We start from the raw sequence: 26,137 nt of genomic DNA, 5'->3' as shown, positions 1-26,137 counted from the left end.
CATGATTTGTATGTTCTCCAAAACTTCCGCTCATATAGTTTTATTTCAGTTGCTAATAAAACATGAATCATCCCATAATTAAATCTTATAGCAAAATTAAACTATGAACTGTGCAAATCTGATAACAACTATGAAATAATGCAACAGACAGAACTGTTTTAGAAGGTATATTTAATACATTCATGTTGCATAAGAAAACAACATACACCCAATATTTATTTTTTCCACTATGGACCATACTGAGGGTAGACACTACGTTTTTATTTACAATTTTTATTTAATACATTTTAAATTATAGCTGTTAAAAATACATCTTTCAAAGAATATCCAGGATGCAAAAATACTCATGTGCTGTGAAAATTAGACATGATATAAGACCTTAAGACAGTTTAATCATAGACTATAAAAAATACATGGCATCATCTTAAATATGCATGAATATTCTTCACGACTCTAGTGAGCTGAAGTCTAATAATAAAAAGTTCTGAATGACAGGAATGCTGTTGTCATCACACTGGAAATGGCTTTGGACGGTCAGGAGAAATGTGTTGTTCATGGGGGTTAATATGGAACTAATCCTGTTAGCTACTACCTGGATGAACCTCACCTCTGATGCTGGGGCTAAAGACACACACACACACACACACACACACACACACACAAGCACAACTTTTAAGGAAGCAATATTTAAACAAATCATGTATATGTATCATGATACAAATAAACAGGGGTGTCATGCACTCATTATTTTTGAGGGGGCACGGGTGAGGGCTCGTCATTATTGTCACATGACACAGGAGCCACGATAGCAGTGTATAACTGATAATGATAATAATATGTTTAATTTATATAGTGCCTTTCCCAGGCTCAAGGACGCTTTACAAGGTACACCAATACAACAAATACGCATTAAAAAGAAACTATTTAAGTGGACATTGGACATTTTCCCAATTCAGTAACAAATAATGCAGTTGCATATAACAGATATTATGTAATAAATACAAAGAAAAAGAAAACAAATGGGACAAATACACAAAGCTATGTTATAAGCTTTATAGGCTTTGATATAGGCTTATGTTTTATTTATTTTTTCCTTTTTATTCGAAATATTCCCAAACGTGTTAACTATATTATGAAATATCTCGTTTCTCAAATATGTTTAGGTAAATACATTCTGCACCTTTATAGATTATGTTAGTTTAACTATGCATAAAAACTAGCTTTTTACTTAAGTACCAGATATGGGTAAAAAAAAAAAAACTTTGCTACGTGTACTGCATTAGGCTAACCGAGATTTGTCATAGCACTGGCATATTATTGCTCTTTTGTTGGTTTTGATTGCTTCTATTGTCATCATTTGTAAGTCACTTTGGATAAAAGCATCTGCTAAATGACTAAATTTACATTTAGTCATTTAGCAGATGCTTTTATCCAAAGTGACTTACACTTACATACAAAGTATGTAATGTGAATTTTATAAAAACAGTGTAAGTTACTAACTATAACACTTTCATTGTACAGAAAGAGAGCAAAGAACATTTATATTTTCAAAGGATATTGTCATTGACTTCAGTCTAATGTTCAAGCACTCTCAAAAACTCCCATTAAAATCACTGCAGCTCTTTACACTGTGAAATGAATATCTCAAATATATTCATATTCACATCTGCACTTTGTTGTTTCTGGTAAGTTTCTGAAGCTGCATTTAAAATCCACTTGGCTCAAAAATCTGAGGGGGCATGAAATGGGCATGACACCTCTGAAATAAAGGTAAACACTGGAGAAGGGGGAAAACAAGGAAGTACCTCACCTATGGTCTTATGTAGCTTATCTGGGGGAGTGTTCAGGAGGATCTTCTGCACTAGAGCAGGAGGAACTTGCACACAGATTTGATCATCTCCAGCTCGCACAGTTAATACAACTGGCCTACAAAGACAAGTCAGTATAAGAATGTAGATAACTGGGTAACTTCAGTTTCACTTTAATTATGCAGTATTTAATTACATTATATAATTTTTATTTATAAATATAAATACTTATTTATTTCTCTGATATTTGTATATAATGACCACTAAATTGTATAATTGACCATTGTCCCTGGCAGTCAGTTTTTTATGCTGTGCTAGTTCCATGTGTCTCTTTGCTGTCTCTTTCTTTTAAATAATTTTTATTCACTTTTTTGCTACTTATTATTTTTGTGGAATCCATGATACACTAATATTTGGGGTCAGTAAGATTAAGAAAGAAAGTTATTACTCTATATTGCATAGAGATCAGATTTAAGCGCACGCCACCCATGCAGGCGCAGGAGCGCGCGGGCAGATTAATGTGGGATTTGAGCGCTTGACGGGGTACTGCTGAACACTGGAATAACGCGTATTTTTGGGGCAGTTGTGGCCTAATGGATAGAGAGTTGGACTTGTAACCTGAAGGTCGTGGGTTCAAGTCTCAGGTCCGGCAGGGATTGTAGGTGGGGGAGTGAATAACCAACACTCTCTCCACCCTCAATACCACGACTGAGGTGAGACCCTTGAGCAAGGCACCGAACCCCCAACTGCTACCCGAGCGCCGCAGCATTTGCTGCCCACTGCTCAGGGTGTATGTTCACTACTGTGTGTACACTTGGATGGGTTAAATGCAGAGCACAAATTCCGAATATGGGTCACCATACTTGGCCACACACCACTTCCCCCCCTCCCCCTCCCCCTCCCTTTATTCAACTAGTATGGATTAAATCGATCAAATGTGACAGTAAAGACAAAATAATGTTACAAAATATTTCTAGTTTAAATAAATTATTTTCTATTCATTTCTGTTAATCAAAGAATAAAAATAAATAAATCACAGTTTCTACAAAATTATTTACTGGAAAAAAAAATATTTTCATTATTGATGATAATAAGAATCATTATCAATAATTAAGGAATAATAATAAATAAGCAACACATCAGCATTATTAGAATGATTTCTGAAGGATCATGTGACACTAGAGTAATGACTGTTGAAAAGTCAGCTTTGCCATTTCAGGAATAAATTACATTTAAAAATATATTTTAAATTGCAATAATGTTTCAAATTATTACTGTTTTACTATATTCTTGATCAAATAAAAGCACTCTTGGTGACCAAAAGAGGGGAAAAAATGAAAAGGAATATTACCCTAAACATTTGATCGGTGGTGTGTGTATGTATATTAATATATAAAGACACGCACACACTTTGGTTGAGACAGACCTATAGTAGCGACGCACTCCTGTGTGTGGCAGACATGGGTAGCAGGGTCTGTATATGCTATTCTCATCTGTTTCCAGTTCTGCAGAGCACTGACCACATCCAGCAAAGATGATGTCACCAGAGACTACGTCCAAGATCGTCTCCAAGGGCGTGTTGCCATCTATTACCAGCGAGGCCTCCTGGGATGGACTGCTCTGGAACTGGAACGCTGTGATTTTAACTCTCAGATCCACATCACCTAATGAGTACATAAACAAGAGTATTAATGTAACCATAATTAATTATACCACACAAATGCATTGTTAGCATCAACAAATAGCTCTACCTGAGTATTTCTGGGACAGGAGTGTGCTGAGATCAATCTCAAAGCTGCTAGCGGTCCTCTGTGAGCGTACAGTGTTGTAAAACTCCTTGCATCGATTGTCATCAGGAAAGAGAGGTTGACAGCTGCTCCATGGAGTAGAATGCAGCTCTAGCAAACCTGAAGTCACATCTTGTCTGACTAACAGCAACTTGAACTCCCACACAGCATCTGTAACAAGCATTAGCAATACAAATTATGTACTATATCAAAAAACACTCAAACTTCATTGCTTTATTAAAGTGGTTGTTCAACAACATTTGAAAGCCACAAAAATTAATTTTGTGATTACAGAAGTTAAATACTATATGTTCTTCAAAAAAATTGCATTTTGCTTTTGCAAAACACAATTTTTAACATTTTATTATATTAATATTTATATATTTTAATATATTACTAATGTTAATATTAAATAATAAATTAAATAAACATTATTTAAGTCATCCTGTGGCCACTCTTTAAGGTTGCTGAGGCCCCCTACTGGGCCCCGGCCCCTTTGGTTGAACCATTGAATTATAAAACACCTTTGTTCCTCTCCAAACGCTGCAGCCAAGAGAGAGCAGCTCCCCAAAGTATAACAGCACCTCGGTGACCATCCCCTTGCTCCACATTCAAAATAGCTTTTAGTACACCTCCTGATCTGGACGTCCCCTCTGCTTCATCACGCCAGGCTAAAATCAAGCAAAACCGCATTATGAATACAAAAATGTCTTTTAATTGCCTTTGAGATTTGATTGTTTAGTATGTGAGGTGAATGTGAAGTACAAGGCACATATAAACCAATTTATTAAATCTCTCTCCGGAATACTCGATTCTGATTGGTCAACGGTGTCATCCAGTGGTCTATAAGACCGCTCACCTGTGTAATTGCAACCGGTGCTACTTTCATGTTATGACATAGCAATATCATCTGAAACAGTGGATTATAATGCAGTTCTATACCTGTGATTAATTTCCAGTGTTTAACCCTAAGCAGAGCGTGAACCAGTGTGTCAGGACGTAATGCTCCAAGGCGGATAAATGGGATGGAGTGCAAATCCTGAGGCTTCTGAGGAGGCAGAGACACCAACAGGTGGCGCTTCTCACACAGATGAGTGCACAGCGTTCTCAATGTATGACCGTTCAAATTCTGTGGGGCTAGACAAGATCAACATTACAAAAGAAGGGAATAACCTATACAGTAAAATACATAACAGTTACATTACATAATCTGTTTACAAAATTTAAATGTAAACAGACATTGCAATATGGAAACTTGGTTAGGTTAAAATGCTTAGGATAAGCCTCGGTAGTAATTATGTTTCTGTTACCTGGTGGAATACGTTCCCTTGTGACCTGTCCCAAATTGAGCAGCTTACTGGTGAAGGACGACTGCAGGACAGTCTCAGTCTTCCACTTGTCTATGTGCACTGTCACATCTGCCAAAGCAAAGACAGAAAGACAACTGTGAGTGATGCATGAGGACATTACATTAGAGTGCATATCTCACGGGTATTTTTTTCAACCACACATCCATTTTGACCACTTTATTTTAAGATGATTCATGGTTGTTCTGGATATATACACTGAACGAGCGTCACTGTTTGTTGGACTGACAGGTCTTGATTTTCGAGGATCATCCTGATATTCTTGTTTTGTTGCTTAGTTGTACATTTCCTATGTTCACACCCATTCTGTTGACAAAGATTCATTCAAATGCATGCTTAAAATACATTCCTACAAAAACAGTAAACAATACTGTAAAGTAACAGAGTAACATGCTGCATGACCTTAAAATCAGGATTTTTAAATAGAAGATGTGGTCTAAATAATTCTGAGTTTCAGAGTATGTTGTGTGTATAAATACAACCCGAATTCTGGAAATGTTGGCACGTTTTTTAAATTTGAATAAAATGAAAACTAAAAGACTTTCAAATCACATGAGCCACTATTTTATTCACAATAGAGCATAGAGAACATAACAAATGTTTAAACAGAGAAATGTTACACTTTTATCCACTAAATGAGCTCATTTCAAATTTGATGCCTTCTACAGGTCACAAAAAAGTTGGCACAGGGACTGAAAAAGCAAGACATTTTGAAAAGATTCAGCTGGGAGAACATCTAGCAATTAATTAAGTTAACTGACATAAAAGGGATGTCTTAGAGAGGCAGAGTCTCTCAGAAGTAAAGATGGGCAGAGGCTCTCCAATCTGTGAAATATTGCGTAAAAAGATTGTGGAATACTTTAAAAACAACGTTCCTCAACTTCAAATTCCAAAGGCTTTGCAAATCTCATCATCTACAGAGCATAATATCATCAAAAGATTCAGAGAAACTGGAGAAATCTCTGTGTGTAAGGGACAAGGCCGAAGACCTTTGTTGGATGCCCGTGGTCTTCGGGCCCTCAGACGACACTGCATCACTCATCGGCATGATTCTGTCATTGACATTACTAAATGGGCCCAGGAATACTTCCAGAAACCACTGTCGGTAAACACAATCCGCCGTGCCATCTGTAGATGACAACTAAAGCTCTATCATGCAAAAAGGAAGCCATATGTGCACATGGTCCAGAAGCGCCGTCGTGTCCTGTGGGCCAAGGCTCATTTAAAATGGACTGTTTCAAAGTGGAAAAGTGTTATATGGTCTAATGAGTCCAAATTTGACATTCTTGTTGGAAATCACGAACGCCGTGTCCTCCAGGCTAAAGAGGAGGGAGACCTTCCAGCGTGTTATCAGCATTCAGTTCAAAAGCCAGCATCTCTGATGGTTTGGGGGTGCATAAGTGCATACAGTATGGGCAGCTTGCATGTTTTGGAAGGCACTATGAATGCTGAAAGGTATATAAAGGTTTTAGAGCAACATGTGCTCCCCCTCCAGACGACGTCTATTTCAGGAAAGGCCTTGTGTATTTCAGCAGTACAATGCAAAACCACATACTGCAGCTATTACAACAACATGGCTTCATAGTAGAAGAGTCCGGGTGCTCAATTGGCCTGCCTGCAGTCCAGATCTTTCACCTATAGAGAACATTTGGCGCATCAATACGTCAAAGACGACCACGAACTCTTCAGCAGCTGGAAACCTATATCAGGCAAGAATGGGACCAAATTCCAACACCTAAACTCCAGAAACTCACAACCTCGATGCCCAGACGTCTGTTTTGAAAAGAAGAGGAAATGCTACACCATGGTAAACATGCCCCCCTCCCAACTATTTTGAGACCTGTAGCAGGCATCAAATTTGAAATGAGCCCATTTTGTGCAGAAAATATTGGCTTCTAAAATAAGTCTTAATAAGACTAAAATAAGTCTTTAAATGTAATTTATTTCTATTATGGCACAGCATTTGCTTTACAATTTCAAATAATTTATTTCTATTTTAATATATATTAAAATGTAATTTATTTCTATTATGGCACAGCTGAATTTTCAGCAGTCTTTACTCCTGTCTTCAGTGTCACATGATCCTGCAGAAATCATTCCAATATGCTGATTTGCTGCTCCTTAAACATGTCTTATTATACATTTCAATATTGAAAATGATTGCCTGCTTAATATTTTTGTGGAAATCATGACACATTTTTTGAGTATTCTTGATTTAATTCTTGAATTAATTTGAAATATAAATATTTTGTAACATTATAAATGTCTTTACTGTCACTTTTGATCAATTTAATGCATTCTTAATGGGAAATAAAAAAAATAATTTCTTAAAACAAACTACAGATATTACAATTATAACTTAATTGGTCAATAAACATGAATTCTGATTTATTCTTGAAGAGACTATTAATTGAGAGATCGCACAGTATTTAACATCAATCACGTTTATGAATTAACATAAAATGTGATTTTTTTGGATACTTGGCAATGATATTTGCCTGACATAATATAAAAAGTGTTAATTCATAGATCTAATGAGGAGGTCTCAGTGGTTTCACCTGTTATGAGCAGAATTTCTCCTGGAAAAACTGTTAGAGCCCAGAAAGCCGCTGTCCTCCATAGCACCACCTTCATCTCCACGTCTGATTGATCTGTAACAATCAGTGTTGCTAAAGGTACACTGGTTCCAGCCGATGCTCCAGTTTTCACTTTGACTTCTTTTAAGTGGCATGGATGCACTACAGCAACCAAGATGGCGTATCGTACACCATGTGTCTTACACCTGGCCAGTAGGGTTGTAGGGCCACAGAGGGGGGCAGCAGTTGTTCCGGCCCTCTGCTTAGTTTCTTTAGCTTTACTTACAGACTGAGACAACTTCATCCTTTTAGAAGTAGTGGAACTAGGTGAAGTCTGTGCAATTGTAGATGGTGAGTCAATATTAAGCCCAACTTCCTCATGATCCACAGATTTTTCAGCCATAGCATTGCCCTGAGAACAGAGTATGCCATCAATTGTGATTTCCAGGATCACCCCTCTCTCCTGCTGTCTTTGGCTTAGACTCTCATTATGCCACTCTCCTGAGCTTTGCAAGGTTCCCCCCAAGCCCCTCTCTTCAGGGCTGACCACAGGACTGTACAATTCTGGGGAACTTATAGAAGATGAGGGCGTTTGTTTGGGAGGGGTGTGTGGAGAACCTAGAAGAAAGTCATCAGGAAAGTCAGAAGTTGGACATTGGGCCACTTTACCTCGAAGAAGCAAGGCTTGGGACTTTGTCCATGTACTCAGATAATCAGTCTCTGTGGAAACAGGTGATGTAGGCCTTCCATCTCTGCCGTGTCTACTCAAACTATGCGAAAAGAAGCAACTATCTAGGTATTCTGTCACTAATACAGGACACAATTCCTCTTCTTCAACGGACTCTGCCTTGGATTGAGAGCACTGCCTGCCCGATGGAGTGCAGTCATCCTGTGATGTTTCCATTTTGTCCTCTGTACTCTTAGATACTTTGCCAGAGGTAACAGCAGGTTGCATTCTACCACTAACCATCGCAACACACTCATCATCTGTTTGGGCTTCTTTAATGGTGTTTTTGGGAATCAACCTGCCTTGACTCCAAGTGAGGTCCATTGTCTTCCAGGCTGGGGCTGCTCTCTCCTGCACGTCTTCAGTGAGTGCTTGGGGACATGGGGCACCCAAAAAAACATGAATCTTTGGTTTGTGTGCCATTTTCCTGTACTTAGAAGTTGCACCGATATTGGCCCAGTCATAAGATTGCCAGGGCTTCTACTATATTTGCAGATAAATTATGTGGCCATCTGTAAGAAAACAGAAATGCATACTGTTAGTTAAAACATAGACAAAAGTCCACAAAATGATAAAGGATTGGTTCACTTCCAGAATAAAAAAATCCTGATAATTTACTCATCTCCATGTCATCCAAGATGTTCATGTCTGTCTTTCTTCAGTCGCAAATAATTATTTTTTCTTTAGTCATTTTTTGAGAAAAACATTCCAGGATTTTTCTCCATGTAGTGGACTTCTATGGTTCCCAACGTTTTGAACTTCCAAATTGCAGTTTCAAAGGGCTCTATACAATCCCAGCCGAGGAATAAGGGTCATATCTAGCGAAACAGTTGTCATTTATATACTTTTTTTTAACCACAAATACTCGTCTTGCACTAGCTCTGTGATGTGCATGCGCGACTTGACGCATTATGTAGTCACGTTGGAAATGTCACGCACGGTTAGTTCTTTGTCTGTGTACTCCAGTACAAAAGGTTAGGGTAGGGTGAAAAACTAATTTTCTTCTCCTACTTCAAAATCATCCAACATCATTGTTTTACCTTTTTTTTTGTAAAGGGCGATTAACTTTCTTTGCACGTTCGCTTTGTGAACACTGGGTCGGTACTTCCGTCGACATCACATGTGACCTTTTCAACGTGATTACGTAATGTGTGAGGTTGGGCTAGCTAGTGCATGATGAGCATTTGTGTTTAAAAACTATATGAATTTTTGTTTTTAAGAAAATTACCGTTTGTTTGACTATATTCATCGGCTGGGATCGTGTAGAGCCCTTTGAAGCTGCATTGAAACTGCAATTTGGAAGTTCAAACCATAGGGAACCATAGAAGTCCATTATATGGAGAAAAGTCCTGGATTGTTTTCCTCAAAAACTTTAATTTCTTTGCGACTGAAGAAAGAAAAACATGAACATCTTGGATGACATGGGGGTGAGTAAATTATCAGGAAATTTTTGTTCTGGAAGTGAACTAATCCTTTAAAGGCATAGTTCAGCCACAAATGAAAATTCTGTCATTTACGCACCCTCATGATTTTCTTCTGCAAAGACAAAAGAAGACATTTTGAAGAATGTTTGGAATGTATTTGTCCATACAAGAAAATCAATGATGTCCAAAACAACATTGGATCCAACTGACTTTCATTATATGAACAAAGGGACATAAACTTTTCCAAAATATCTTCTTTTGTATTCCACAAATTAAAAATTCATCCAGGTTTGTAATGACACGAGTGGGAATAAATGACAGAATTTTCAGTACAGGGCAAATTATCCCCAGTGTTGTTATATTGTTAACTAAAACTAAAACTATTAAAAAATTATTTTAATTAATTGAAATAAAGCTGAAACAAAATATAAATATTAGTTTAAAAAAGGCTGAAGTACTAAAATTACTCAAACTGAAATAAAAATAAAGCTAAATAGAAATATTAAAATAAAAAAAGACAAAACAACAAAATTACTAACATAAAAAGTAAAATGAAAACTGAATGTATAAAAATAAAAGCTAATCAAAAATGCTAATAATATTATCAGAATATATAAATAATAAAACTACACTGGCCTTTAAATATAATCAAAAGCCACACAGCTGAAAATGTTAAATTACAGTAAAGGAAAATTCCAAGCAAGTTCATTGAGGAAGAAAAGAATGAAACTACTAAAAACCTCCACAGCTGGTGGGAATAACAGAGCATTTTAATGTGTCTGTGCAATTGTGCAGAGCAGTACAGGCTTCTTTCAAACTAGTGTGATTTATTGCAGGCAGAATTTGTAGACTGAGATGGAGCGGTGGTAGACTAAAAAGAAGAAAAATAGACAGATTTTTTTGCTTTAGCTGATTCTCACGTGCATTCAAGGTGTAAGGAAACCATGTGAAACAAACATGGATACAAATATTTGAAAACTTGGCATGTGTTTTAAACAATTTACTTGTCTTGATCATGGACACTTTTACTGTATATGAAAAAAAGGAATCCATTGCTGCTGTCCACATATATGATCCTCTGAGGCAATGGATCATGTACACATTGAGACATACCCTGGGAGACTGCAAAAAACAAGCACAAATTCTTCCCTGGAAAACAATCAAAGAGACACTGCAAGAGCTGATCTCCAGAGCAGGATGTATTTCAGGCAGGAACAAATTACAGCAGACACTAAGAAGATATGACATAACTCATGTCACTGTAACCGCAGGTGAAATAAAGGAGTACATCTGGTTTTGCTACATTTTAGCAAAGGAAAAATAGTAATAAGGCACTTTTTTGGGCCTTATTTAAGTCATATCTGTTTTTGTGTGCAGAAAGAGAGAGCACAGAACACAGGGTCATTGGCCTTTATTATCCTTCTGTGCACATGCTATAGAAGATAAACAACATTCACAGAAGATAAAAAAACAAAAACAAACATATTTACTGAACAAATGCTAATACTACACTGTAAGACCCAACGAGTTAAGGTAACACAAACCATTTGAGGAAAATGATTGCTTTAAATATTCAAGTTAAAAAGTAAATTAATTCGAGTCCACAAAAAGAGAATAAAAATCAGTATAAAACCATGTATAAATCCGCTCAAATTTCTGTAGCCAAGGCTTAACTAAATTGCATAAACTTCACCTTAATGCCTTGCAGTTAACTGTTAGCTAGATAGCTAATTATATAATTACACTAAGAATATATGCTGCACACAGCAGCTTAGTAATAGTCATAATGTCATTTGTCCCATCCTTGAACTAGTCACATGCTCTACCCACAAATTATTATTATTATTATTAGTTTTTTAAATCAGTTTTAGTTATGCTAAATATACTCAGTTCATGCTGTTTTTTTCTAGTAAGTACAATGAACTTTCAGTAGTATTTAACTAAAATTAACTTGCTTCATTTAGTAAATTGTTCTGTATGGTTTCAGGTAGGAAGCAGACACTACAATGATTTATGAGACTGGAGATATGAAGCTACTTCATCATGGGCTGGAAAAGGCCAATAACCCTGACACTAACTAATCACAGTCAGCAGGGCCTCTGCTGACCTCACATGACCTCAGCTGCGCGGAAACAGAATAAACCCCTGCCCTTTATCCCAGAAATAACTATATTTAAATACTGTTAACATGCACTGAGTATATGAATCTGCTGTGTGTTTGTTTGGCTTCTAACAAGTTACTAGATAAGCACTACAATTACCAAAGTTGAGTTATGAAAACTCTTAACTTAAAAATCACGTTCAAGATATGACTGTAACTTGAAAGTCTCTTAACGTAACATTAAGCACAAACCTTATTTTACTCATAAATCTTCGCAATGCTAAAACACAGAAAATATTCCAGGAGGGAATCATGGCTCAAAAAGCAAATTCTTTATAAGAGCACATCGTTAGACAAAAATAATTTAAAAAAGTAGGTTAATTATGTTATTTAAAGACATCTATCTGTTTTGAAAGCTTTTTCAGGTGGCATTCCTTGCTATAAAAAAGAAAGAAATCGGTTACACTATTTCTTAAACCCTCCTCTGTTCTAGTCTGTAAAAAAACATGACATTTACAGTACCTCAAAGAACAAAAAAATGTAAAACATTTTAAAGAGGTATTACGTTTAGCCAATACATTTATTTCATGGACAGCAGCAACTTTATACTTGTAAGTTGTACATATTATAATACTGTCCCCCTAAGTTCAAAGCGCAGTGTTTGTTTATGGGTTCCTGCTCTTTGAGCGCCTCCCAGCTCGAGGTGGAGACCTACGGCACAAACCAGTCCTCAAGCTGACACTTTATTGAGTGGAGAAAAAGGAGGAGCCCTGGTGTCGTTTATTCACCCGTCCCTCCAACCTTTGACACTGTCTTAGTTTATTCTCTTTGTAGATACTGTTAGTTAGTGTTTTACTTCAAAATCATGTATAGGTATCTGGGGGAGCTCGTTACCCGCGCAGCTGCCAACAGCGCGCTAGCCTCGGGATGCGTCGAGTCCGCTTTGCCTGCTTCCGCGTCTCTCCTGCGCGTCCGCCGTTACAGCGAAGCCGTGGGAGAGAAAGACGATGACCCTAACTTCTTTAGGATGGTCGAGGGTTTCTTCGACCGCGGAGCTTCTATCGTGGAGGACAAACTCGTGCACGATCTCAAGACGAGAGAAACGCCCGAGCAGAAGCGGCACCGAGTGCGTGGGATCCTCAAAATCATCAAGCCCTGCAACCACGTCCTGTCCGTGTCGTTCCCCATCAAGAGAGACAACGGGGAGTGGGAGATGATCGATGGCTACCGAGCTCAACACAGCCAGCACAGGACTCCGTGTAAAGGAGGCAAGTTCATGCGTTCATAGGAAAATGAAGTTAATAGGAAGCAGACGCGCTCTCGAGAGAAAGCATATCACTTACCTGTCTAAGCATCTTCTGAGGTTTGCATTGTGATGACGTGATTCTGCGTGTGTGCAACACATTAATTTACACGCATTATCTTTGTAATTTGACAGAGTATGATAAATAGGCCTTGCGTGCCATGAATTTGGAAAAAAGCCTGCGTCGCGGTTGCGCAGCAGCGACACTCTGCGACTGTTTGCGTGCAAGCGTTTCATGCTACACAATCAATATGCAGTGTACTGTAGCTGGTAATAAAGCGGCAAATATATAGGTGTTATCAGTAGGTAATAGTGGAACAGAGTAACAGGGGCCCTAGCAAAGTCAGTGCACAGGGCCCAGAATTCCCAGCGACGCCCCTGGGTGTTATATCGGAATAAACTAGCTTCATTTATTTATCTGGTCTAATGTGTGCATTAGGTGATATGGTCAGTTGCTGATTTGTTGCAGTTAAATGACCAGCTTGTGTCCTTCTTAGAACATTAAAACACAGTTTGACCAGCTTAAGCTGATTTGAAGACAAGTTAGTTTCTGGTACAAGATGTTATACAATCTAATGACCAATTTAGACCAGCTAGAATCTAGGTGCATATTCCAAAATACAGCTTGAAATGGGGTTTCCAACATAAAACCATCTATGCATTCCACACAATATGCATTGCATTTATTACTTTATATGTAGGAGAGAGGAAAGGCTTATACTTAAAACATATCCTGCATTGCTTCAACAGGAATGCTGCCTGTCCTGTTCATTTGTTTATTTTGTTGGGTAGTTCTGCTTTCTTTCTTTTTTTTTTTATCTCAGCCCCCCAAATCATATAAATTAAAGTTTTATCTTTACAGATATATTTGTGTACTTTTTGGAAGTTGTGAACTCCTTTATTATCAGTGGAATGTGCTTGTGTAAGAGCTGTTTCCATCAAGCATGACCTATTCTGGAGTTGTTTGTTAGACCATTAGATTTTGCTTCGTCAGGACTGACTGTGCAATGCTTTATTAAGGAAGGGAGGTGGAAGCCCCCCAGGGCAGTTTAATCTCTCTGCAGTTTCCTTGAATAGAAGCTTCATCCTATCAGTTTTATCAGTTTTTTCAGACTATTTCTATGGAGTCAATTTAATGTCACATATATATATATATATATATATATATATATATATATGTATGTGTGTGTAAAAGAATAAAGTTTTGCAAATGAAAAATCAAGTATTGAGCAAAGAAAAATTGTTTTACAAACAAAAATAAAGATTGCAAAAATGAAGATAATCATTGATGGGGTACATTAGCTTGCTACTAGGGTGACCAGACGTCTCAGTGTTCTGTCAATTAAAAAAAAAAATTCAATAATTTCCCGGTTTTAGCTGTTTGAAGAGACACAATATAACATATTTTGCATACTTTGTAGTGTAAAAATATCCTAATCAATAAAAGTAAACATAATCCATCAACAGTATAAACGGGTGCATATTGATATAATAATTAGCAGATGCTATGTGCGAGTAAATGATCTCTAACTTCTTAAACTTTGGCAAACAACGTTAATACAGGAAAATAGTGTGTTGATAATGCGAGAGGATAATAGTAAAAAAATTATTTTCCAGTTAAAGTCAGTTCATCATTGATTCAGTGATGTCATCGTCCAGCTCAGTTCAAATAGCGTCTGTGCAATCAAGTCGACAATATTGCAAGAAATTTAAAGGGGTCATATGACGTTGCTAAAAAGAACATTATTTTGTGCATTTGGTGTAATGCAATGTGTTTATGCAGTTTAAGGTAAAAAAAAACACATTATTTTCCACATACTGTACATTATTGTTGCTCCTCTATGCCCCGCCTTTCTGAAACGTGTCGATTTTTACAAAGCTCATCGTTCTGAGAAGCAAGGCGTGCTCTGATTGGCCAGCTATCCAGTACGATGTGATTGAGCGAATACCTGAAGCGTGAGATGGAAATGTTACGCTCCTCACCGTATTGTGATGCCGTGTCCCGGTGCGACGACACAAAAAACAATAAAACCCATTATAAACGAGTCATTTGTTGCATCCAGTGGGGACATAATTACTGATTATAATGACTTATACTGTCTTTTTACGCATCTGCATTTGTGATCGGAGAACTGACAAACAACAAGCACTACTCTACACAGCTCAAAACTCTTGTTTGAATAGTCAGTAGCTAAAACATACTTACAGGCTGGGAGTCAGAAGCGTCAGACTGTCCTTGCAAAGTTGGAATTGCCCCACTTTATAGAAACAGCCTTTGTGCAAGCCAGCATTGTAGGCTACTCTTCCAGGTTCAGGAAATAGTCCTCCGTAAAATGCGCTGCACAGTGCACACACTCGAATATTTGGGTTGAACTGTCCTGGAACAGTGTTGTAAATATAATTTAACCACTGAATTTCTAGTTGTGTCCTCTTTTGGAAGCCCAAACAAAGTACTTTCACAACGAAACACAGTGTCTCCACGACATGGCGCTGGCGGCAGCAACAATACTACAGCGAGAATAAAAATCACGGCCCTTTCTTTGCGTATACATTTGGGCGGTGTTTTGCAAGTCTTTCCACACCGTGACAGACATGTAGGGGCGTGTTTAAATAAGCCTTAACTTTTATAAAGAATATCTCTTCAGTTTTGAGACTTTAGTCTTTGCAACTTCAGGGATCTTATCTATGCACAAACAGCTTGTAACAAACACTCCAAAGAGAAAGGAAAACTTGAAATCGTATTATATGACCCCTTTAAGTGTCCCAACTAAGCAAGCCAAATGCAACAGTGGCAGGGATCCAATGAAAAGACAAAAAAACAAAACAAAAACAGGGTCAGTCAAGAGAAGTCAAAAGATATTATGAAGAATGTTAGTAACCAAAAAGTTGCGGCTAGCCATTGGATTCCATAGTACTTTTTCCATACTATGGAAGTGAATGCCTAACATCAACTGTTGAGAGTGAGTAAATGATGACAAAAATGTATTTTTTGTGTGAACTATCCCTTTAAATCTCCACTAATAACATTTATTTTATGTTAGTAGTAATTTGAAATAAATTACTAGCTCATCGTCCATGAATTCAAGAACTTGCCATTGCTGTTCAAGCAATGCTTTTGAGGCCGATTGAAAACAGATGTTTAGTTTGGGGTAGTCACACTGGCTTTAACCACACCCAGTGTGGGCCCTGCCTAGATTTTCTTCCCTTGTACTTCAGTGGAGAGAGTGAGTCATCACCTGCCACAAAAAAATTCCCTTCTTAGAACTGTAGACCTATTTTTTTAGGCTAGGCCGTTAGAGCATTTGAAGTTTCCAGACCTCCTACTCTAAACAGCATATTGCCTGGATCATCAATGCTATTTTATCTGACATACAAGGCTCACCTTTGCAGCCGACAAATATTTGGCAGCTTTCATTCTATTATTTATTATTTTTTTCCCAAACCCCCTAAAATGTCCTGAATTATATAAGCACTCAAGTAATATAAAAAGGGTTATCAAAGTGTTGTAGTCTGTAAGCTTTAATCGATAGAGAATATCCTGTTTTAGCATCATAAAACAAAGGCTATAATGCATGTGATTTATTGTGATGCTTGTTTAATGACTTGAGTGATCTACAGACATTATTTGCATAGACCTAAAGTCTCATAGATGATAAGGGTTTCTGCTTCTGTTTCTCCAGGTATCCGTTACAGCACAGAAGTGTCCGTGGATGAGGTGAAAGCCCTTGCCTCACTAATGACATACAAATGTGCAGTTGTAGGTAAGATCTTGCTTAAGTTTGCTTATGTCTAAATTTATTTTGTTGTGGTTGTTAGTGTGAACATTTAATCATTCACACGAACTGTGTTCTCAACAGATGTGCCTTTTGGAGGAGCTAAAGCGGGGGTGAAAATTAACCCAAAGAATTACTCTGTGAGTGTTTTCTTCAGATTCTCTGACTAAATATAATTTTGGAAGATGGTAAGAGACATTAACTTCAGCAAATTTATGTCTAGATATGTATTTGCATTGTCTAGAGTCCATCCTCTTTAGATGATGTTAAAGATTTATGACATTGTTCTAGAAAAAACAGTGAGATTGCTAGTATTGGACAGATGTTCAGAAACTCTGGAACCAACCAGATTCAGAATGGTGTTTATTTCTTGACATGCAAAGTATAATCCTATAGGGTTTTATGACTGTCCTTTGTTTGTAATTAATCATTGGTGAATTAAACATGCAATTTTGTGTTTAGTGTTCTGATAACAGACTCCCCCGTCTACAGCTGGAACAACGAATGCTCAAGCATTGCTTTCTTAATGTATACTATCATGTTGTTAATCACATTATAGTCACTGATGTCCTGCCATCTTTTGTTTTCTTTACACAGGACACAGAGCTGGAGAAGATCACTAGAAGGTTTACTATTGAGTTAGCTAAAAAGGGCTTCATTGGTGAGATATGGGCAGGCACATACTGAATCTGTTCCCGAGTTCTGCAAAAGCTCAGCAGAATTGATATTTATTGATCCCAAATGACATCAGTTTAGCATATTTTACAATTTAGACAAAAATGAAACAGGAATTCTTTGGCAGATTAAACTGCAACACAATAACACTCCTTGACAATTGTCATGTTATACTTATCATCAGATGGCACAGTTAAGATTAACAGTAAGGCTGCTATTGACACCACTTCTACATTATAATTTATTTAACCTGTAGTTCAAAAGCCTAGATAAGCTGTATTCATATTACAATAGTCTGTAAATAGCTTGTAATAGAGCCAACTTTCCTTAGGTAGTTGGTATTTTTGAGTCTGTGCAGGATTCCCACAATGTACTGTAGCTTCTCTCATAAAATTATGCAGTGACACAGTTGCCAACAATGTGACAATAATCACATAATACATTGTATGGATAATGTATTTTATGATTGCCATTAATTGTGTCCAGATATTTAAGTTAAATATCTTAGCCATGGCCATTAAGAAGGGTGGATGAGTAGCACACTCATTTCTGTTTCCTGTGTCAGGGCCTGGCATTGACGTCCCAGCCCCGGACATGAGCACAGGAGAAAGAGAAATGTCCTGGATTGCTGACACATATGCTAACACAATGGGCTATAATGTAAGTTGAGGAACCTGACCAAGTGTTCATATAGTTTACAACAGGTTTGCTGAAATTAATTTAATCCAAACCACTTAACATATAAAGTACAAGACTGTTTTGTATGTAAACTACAGCTATGGTAGTTTTATCTACTTTTAGCATTCAAAATGCATCTAAAAGCAATGTTGTTGTAATAATTGCAATTGTCCTGTTTCTTAAATCTCTTTGCATAGCAAATGGTGATTGATTTAGTCTTCCATGCATTTCCATGTAACTATTTATACCTGTCTTACATGTTGATGCTTCTGTCTAGCTGATTATAAACAAGGCATACTTACTCTGGTTTTGTGTAAATAATATACTCTCTGTTTTGCTGCCTTGCAAACACTTCCTTCAGGGAATTCAGATCTAGATTCCCCCATTTCATAGCATAATATGGTAGATAAATACAGCGAGCACATACAGGATATTGGATGCATGCATTACCATAAAGTGGTGCAATGATTTCAGTTATGCTTTTACCCATATTGTAGCTATGTTGAAAATCGCACAGGGTATCTGTAAGAAGTAAGAACTGACAAACAGATTGTGGCTGACTGTGCTGGTGACTCAGTGCCCAGAGCCTTTACTGTCCCTGACAAAGAGTGTGGTGTTTATAGGACCAAGAGAACAAAGCACCCCTGTGTTTTTCCACCCTCTACTGACAGACTCTTTCAATACAGTCTGTCCTCCCATGGCAGTCATTTGCTTAGTCTAGGTAGCCGTGATGTTCTGTCCTATTTGTGAGCTGCCCTGGAGCGAGATAAGTGAAAGGACATGAGAGATATGCTGTAACATCAACTGGACCTTATACTGAATAGTCGTAACACAGTAACACAGTCCTCGTAGCTTTGTGCCTCATTATTAGAGTTAAAGTTACTCCGTTTGAATGCAAACAACATTCTTCTAATGCGAAGAATATAATTCTTAAATATCATTCTTCTTTATCAGGATATCAGTGCTTATGCCTGTGTTACCGGTAAGCCCATCAGCCAGGGTGGAATCCACGGGCGTATATCTGCCACTGGCCGTGGTGTCTTCCATGGCATTGAAAACTTTGTCAATGAGGCTGCTTACATGAGCCAGCTGGGCCTGACCCCAGGGTTTGGAGACAAGAAATTTGTTGTTCAGGTTTGTGCATGTCAATAACACTTCAACCACACATCAACAGTACTAGTGTATTTTCTGTTTTCTTTCCTGGTGGAACTTACAGGCATGTTATCCATTATCTCATGACTCTGTTCCAGCAGGTAGTGTACGCTGACATGGACCATTCTGACTTTGCTTATCTAAGGACTTTAAATATTTAGACTGTGCTTTTAGATGCCCAATCAATATTTAGTAAGAATGTTTAAAAGGGTGCAAGACCTTCAAATGTTACACTTCCGACATAAATGATTAAAAACTCATTAATTTTACTACATGTTTTGTCACTTCTTTGTAATGTCAGAGAAATACAAATATATTGTAAATATGAACATAATTTAGAAGTAATTGGGACAGGATGTAGGATTTTTCATGTGGTACAGTATCTCACAGAAGTGAATACACCCCTCACATTTTTGTAAATATTTTATTATATCTTTTCATGTGACAACAGTATTTATACAGTATTTATCCTGATAAATACTGTATATTTAATGCAATAATAATAATGAAATATTGTGCCTTTTTTTTTCTTCAAAGACAATGCCAAGAACTAATATTGCGCTTTTTGCAGCATGAGCATGGTTTAACTCATTCATCTGGTGCTAAATACAAGTAGAAATAAGCTATTTTATTTGTGTGTTTGTGGCTAAGTATGCGTAAACATATTTCAAACCCAAATTCACTAAGATACCTTAGAATAAAATGTATCTTTTTATAATGAATATATCTTAAATTAAGTTTTTGTACTGTTGGTTTTTATCCCCATTTTAAGCATGAATCTAAAAATATAGTTAGATTATGATTAGACTATTTGTCAGAAGGGTAAGAAAATGTGTTATTTCAAGCTATGTCCTCTGAAAACAATTCTTCAATCTTTAACTTGAACTTGTGTATTTTGTTTTAGTGAGGTTTAGCTATTTTAATTTTAACACAAATACTGACTTTGTTTTGCAGTGTATTTAGATGTTTAGCAATGTTCATGCACTAAATTAGTATCACTTTTTATTTCTCCTCTTTCCTACTAGTACTTGTTTCACTTCTGTTTTTCAGAACAATGTGTAAATAAGTTGTGTTTTTTTTAGCATACGTGTTTGGCAGTGTTATTTTTAAGGGTTACTGAAACTACTGTCGTTTGATTTGTATTTATTTATTTTAATTTTAGTTAAATTATATCTGAATTTATTATGTCTGTATAGGTCTTTTATTAAGTTTTAGTTTTATTTAATTTGAGTTATTTTAATACTTCAACAAACTAAATGGAAATGAAATTATATATATATATATATATATATATATATATATATATATATATATATATTGAAATTTTGTTGTATGCATTTGACATATTTTATTTAATTTCTTTATTTTTAAAATTCTTTATGTGTATAGGTAGTATTTATGAAGTATAAAAAATATTTAATGCGTTCTCCTGATTTTTGTGGTAGGGTTTTGGTAATGTGGGCCTGCACTCCATGCGTTATCTGCATCGTAACGGAGCAAAGTGTGTGGGTGTCGGAGAGCTGGATGGAAGCATCTGGAACCCTAACGGCATCGATCCCAAAGAACTGGAAGACTATAAGCTGGTGAGTATCAACAGATCATTTCCTTTGGAGTGACATTCAGTGCAGTGTAAGGATATTCACTGTAAGGCAGCCACCTTGTGGCCAATTAGCAGTACTACATATATTAAATACAACTCTATAAACACTCTATAATCCATATGTATTAATATAGCAAATATTCACATTTTCCAGGCCAATGGCACTATTGTTGGCTTTCCTGATGCCACCCCCTATGAAGGCAGCATCTTGGAAGCTGAGTGTGATATCCTGATCCCTGCTGCAAGTGAAAAACAACTTACAAAAAAAAATGCCAACAATATCAAGGCCAAGGTTAGAGGTCAACAAAGTCAACCATAACAATAGTCATTTTAATATAGATGAGTTATTAATTGTATTATGCCACTCCAGAGAAGCTGTAATGAGAATATAAAAGAAAAGTGAGTTACACATTATTTTCGCAGATCATTGCTGAAGGAGCCAACGGTCCTACTACCCCTGAAGCTGACAAGATATTCCTAGAGAGGAATATCATGGTGATCCCTGTACGTTTTCCAATCCTAAATGTTATTTTAATATTAAATCTAAATTTACCAGCCTATAATACTTTTTTTGTTTGTTTTATATGCATATACAGGCAATTTAATCTATTCACCTTTATTTAGATTTTATTTACAGGAGATTTTTATAAAGGTTTTATTGTATTATTGTAATACAATTTGAGTTTTTTTTCACCCTTTTTTAAACTAGTTTGATCTTGCCTTGAAAATAGCCTTTGATGCCAATAGGATACTAAACATAAATAAATAATTATGTATATATAGGACATGTACCTGAATGCTGGAGGTGTGACGGTCTCCTACTTTGAGTGGCTGAAGAACCTAAACCACGTCAGTTATGGCAGACTGACCTTCAAATACGAAAGGGACTCGAACTACCATCTCCTTAGTAAGTCCAAAATTTGTTTTCCAGAATATGTGATGTATAGTCATGTAGTAAAACTGTAATGCTACATACATAGTCAACATACTGAAGTGTTTGCTGATAGAAATCTCCCTAGCCATGGTGTGATTGTTTGCAAATCAATTCCCAGTCTTGTTGTTCAGCTGATTTAGCTCTCTGGAAGGGCTTGTTTTCCATTTTCTAATTGCTCTAGATTATGTTGGTGTTCAGGCGGGCTAGAATAGGTCATGTGGTATTTTTGTTCACTCTGTTTATTCTGCTCCCACAAACAAATATAGTGGGATTGGTGTCCCCTTGAGAGTATCTGGGCATGCTTGCATGTATACACAAAAACACAAATGTGTGCTCTGTCCTGCCTTTCATCTGACTGGCCTAAAATGACCTCACTTCACTGATAATCACATGGTAAAAACAGACAGACAGAAGAAGAATGGTATAACGTTCATTTTAGCATATTCGTGCACTAAAACATACTTTATTGCACCCTTCGTAAAATATTTAACTAAATCACAGATTTGGGCCTCAGAGAAGTTTTAAGAGATTATAAGCATTGTTTTGGGAAGATTAGCATTTGACCATTACTATCTTAAATCCATGAGTCAGTTTGCTCATTGCTAATGGGGGTCTACTGTGTTGTTTGACAGTGTCTGTCCAGGAGAGTCTGGAAAGGAAGTTTGGGAAACATGGTGGAGCCATACCTGTTGTTCCCACATCTGAATTTCAAGAGAGGATTGCTGTGAGTATAAATGCAGAAGCTCTTGGCACATACAATTAGCATTTAAAAAAAAAAAAAAAGTTTTAAAATGGACTGCTAGAGTTTTATATGCTTGATTTGCTCATCTGTTAGGGAGCTTCTGAAAAGGACATTGTGCATTCTGGATTGGCTTACACAATGGAGCGATCAGCCAGAGTAAGTGGATATATATACTGTAAATATATAATAATCTTTTACATTTATTTATATAATTCTATACAAATATATTATGCCTTTATTTATATATGCTGCTGTATATAAGCTTTACTTTGAAAATATTTTATATTTTTTGTATTTTGTTACTGTATTAGCATTGTTAATAAAAATAGTAATAATAATTATTATTATTTATTTTGTGGATCTTTTTCAAATTTTTAAAAAGTGAAATAGTAAATGTAGCATTCTGCTACACCAGTCTTATTCATGGCATCAGACACTGATAGACCTATTACAGATTATGGTTAAGGACAATGAATCCATAGTCGATGAACCATTACCAGTTTACGGTTCTGTTAGATGGCATCTAACATCTCTCCATCAACATTTAATGTCATACTGCATCAGTGGCCCTTCTGAACATGCAAACAAACAGATACTCTTACTTGTGACAAACCCTGCTACAGCTTTTGTGTGAAACTGGGATCTGGTAACCAGAGAAAAGCATTTTGTTCATGTGTTATTGTTTGCTGTCAGTCGTTTGTTTCTGAATTGGAAATGAGATCCAGCCCATTTTATGGATTCTTAAATCATTCACCACACCCAAAGATGTGTGGATCATTGAAACCATTAGCTAGAGGATCTGCTCAGCCCAGTATGTTGGGTAAAATGATCTATTACACTGTTTAATTAAGCTATTTTTATTGATATTTTTTAGTGTTAAACAGGAAGATTTTCGATACACATCTTGTATTTATTTTCTCACTGAGCTCATTATAGTGTATTCCTATATTGACTTCTCCGCAAAGGACAAATGCCATGCTGCACTAGAATTTGACCAAAATTGGTAGCATAATTAAGATTCATTTTACAGCAATATTCACTTTAAGTACAGGTACATCTAAAAAAATTAGAATATTGTGAAAAAGGTCAATATTTTTTGTCACTCATTTCAGAAAGTGAAGCCCATATATTATATAGATTCATTACACATAGAGTGAAATATTTCAAGCCTTTATTTCTTGAAATTTTGGTGATTATGGCTTACAGATAATGAAAACCCAAAATTCAGTGTCTCATAAAATTAGAATATTACATAAGATCAATAAAAAAGGATATTTTAAACAGAAATGTCAGGCTTCTGGAAAGTATGTTCATTTCTATGCACTCAATACTTGGTTGGGCCTCCTTTTGCATGAATTACTGCATCAATGCGGCGTGGCATGGAGGCAATCAGCCTGTGGCACTGCTCAGGTGTAATGGAAGCCCAGGTTGCTTTGATAGCAGCCTTCAGGTCATCTGCATTGTTGGGTCTGGTGTCTCACATCTTCCTCTTGACAATACCCCATAGATTCTCTATGGGGTTCAGGTCAGGCGAGTTTGCTGGCCAATCAAGCACAGTAACACCATGGTCATTGAACCAGCTTTTGGTACCTTTGGCAGTGTGGGCAGGTGCCAAGTCCTGCTGGAAAATAAAATCAGCATCTCCATAAAGCTTGTCAGCAGAAAGAAGCATGAAGTGCTCTAAAATTTCCTGGTAGATGACTGCGTTGACTGTGGACTTCAGAAAACACAATGGACCAACACCAGCAGATGACATGGCAGCCCAAATCATCACTGACTGACTTTGGACCACTGAGCAACAGTCAAGTTCTTTTTCTCCACAGCCCAGTTAAAACGCTTCTGACATTGTCTCTGGTTCAGAAGTGGCTTGGTAGCCCTTTTCCTGAAGATGTCTGAGCGTGGTGACTCTTGATGCACTGACTCCAGCTTCAGTCCACTCCTTGTGAAGCTCTCCCAAGTGTTTGAATCAGCTTTGCTTGACAGTATTCTCAAGCTTGCGGCCTTTTCCTACCCAAATTCTTCCTTCCAGCCAGCTTTGCATTTAATATGCTTTGACACAGCACTCTGTAAACAGCCACACCTTTCAGTAATGACCCCCTGTCACTTACCCTCTTTGTGGAGGGCGTCAGTGATCTTCTGGATCATTGCCAAGTCAGCAGTCTTCCTCATTATTGTGGTTTCAAAGAACAAGAGATACCCGGAATTTATTCTGTAGTCATTAATTGAAACTCAAATGTAAATATTCTAATATTTTGAGATACAAATTTTTGACTTTCATGAGCTGTAAGCTCTAATCATCAAAATTAAAACAAAAAAACTTTTGAAATGTTTTACTTTACATGTAATAAATCTAAAATATATAAAAGTTTCACTTTTTGAAATGTTACAAGAAAAAATGAACTTTCACGATATTCTAATTTTTTGAGATGTACCTGTATGTGTATGATGGATTAAATACGTAGTACTCTGTCTGTGTTTAAGCTAGTTTGATGATTTATGAAGAGCCTCTGTGATGTAAAATACTGTGTCAGGAAGGCTTCATTTGTTCACACAATTCCTCTCTCCTCTTTTAGCAAATCATGCGCACAGCCAACAGGTATAACCTTGGGCTAGACCTGAGGACAGCAGCCTACGTCAACGCCATTGAGAAAGTCTTCAAAGTGTACCATGAGGCTGGTCTTACCTTCACATAGACGGTTGTATTATTCACCTGACTCTATATCTGAGTCTGTTTATCTGCACAGACCCGAGGTATATCATTTAACCCCTCAGCTTGTCACGTTTACATTTTATACATCCAAATATATATGTCATATCATTTATGCATGCGTTTACCAATATGCACCTTTAGAATCCTCTGGTCTTTTCTAGTTTATCATCCTTTCAAATGTTAATGGATTTTAGAAAAGCTTCAATGCCAAAGTCCCTTTAATGCACTCTCCTTGCCATGTTTCACAGCATAGCGGGAATGTCTCGACAGGAAACACCAATCAATTTTACAGCAATTTTGTAATGTTTTCTTCAAGGTCATGTGTTAATGAAGTCGCTGCATATTGAAAACACATTAAGTCTTAGTCACAGCCGCACATTATTGTTTCTAAAACCAGTTTCTAGAATTTCTAGATGGTTACTTTTTTTTCCCCCACCCATTTTGACAATTATGGTCAAGTGGGAAAGGGATGCAGGATGAATCTCAGGCTTTTTTTATATCTGTTACCAAAATGTTGCACACAAATATCTGGCTTTGCTGCTCCTTGGGACAGTTTTCAGTGATAACCCAAAGCTTCCTTTGTTTTTAAAAGTGTCCTTGTCCTTACTGGTCAGTGTTTAATTTCTTAATAACTGGCAAATGTTAGGGCATATATTTGGGAGCAAATGTTTATTTTCATCATATTAGCATTTAATATGAAACCCTTTAAAAACAGACTTTGTATTGCCTTTTTAAAATGAATAAAATGTAAATGAAAATGTACAGTGTGTCAGCTGATTT

At 36.8% G+C, this 26,137-nt stretch overlaps 2 protein-coding genes across 2 annotated transcripts; one reads left to right on the top strand and one right to left on the bottom strand.

Annotated features, from left to right (window-relative positions):
- Positions 1-160: 160 nt before the first annotated feature.
- LOC306882716 (shieldin complex subunit 2-like) lies at positions 161-13,303 on the bottom strand. The gene is made up of 9 exons (XM_079437558.1): positions 13,134-13,303; positions 7,521-8,777; positions 4,906-5,013; positions 4,538-4,732; positions 4,120-4,266; positions 3,560-3,766; positions 3,235-3,472; positions 1,811-1,926; positions 161-621 (listed from the first exon to the last, which is right to left on the bottom strand). Exons 2-9 carry the CDS (start codon positions 8,686-8,688, stop codon positions 446-448), a joined length of 2,355 nt encoding a protein of 784 aa, XP_079293684.1. The 5' UTR covers positions 8,689-8,777; positions 13,134-13,303; the 3' UTR covers positions 161-445.
- LOC306882717 (glutamate dehydrogenase, mitochondrial-like) lies at positions 12,475-26,119 on the top strand. Its single transcript, XM_079437559.1, has 13 exons — positions 12,475-13,058; positions 16,774-16,854; positions 16,951-17,006; positions 17,464-17,527; positions 18,107-18,201; positions 19,174-19,353; positions 20,817-20,954; positions 21,126-21,263; positions 21,395-21,475; positions 21,755-21,878; positions 22,538-22,629; positions 22,741-22,803; positions 25,221-26,119. The coding sequence occupies exons 1-13, from the start codon at positions 12,656-12,658 to the stop codon at positions 25,338-25,340; spliced, it is 1,635 nt and encodes a 544-aa protein (XP_079293685.1). The 5' UTR covers positions 12,475-12,655; the 3' UTR covers positions 25,341-26,119.
- The last annotated feature ends 18 nt before the right edge of the window (positions 26,120-26,137 follow it).

The sequence above is a fragment of the Barbus barbus genome (genome assembly GCF_936440315.1).
Source record: "Barbus barbus genome assembly, chromosome: 16".
Classification (NCBI taxonomy): Eukaryota; Metazoa; Chordata; class Actinopteri; order Cypriniformes; family Cyprinidae; genus Barbus; species Barbus barbus.
The sequence above is the reverse complement of the archived record's forward strand: the minus strand, read 5'-3'. Positions and strand labels throughout refer to the sequence as shown.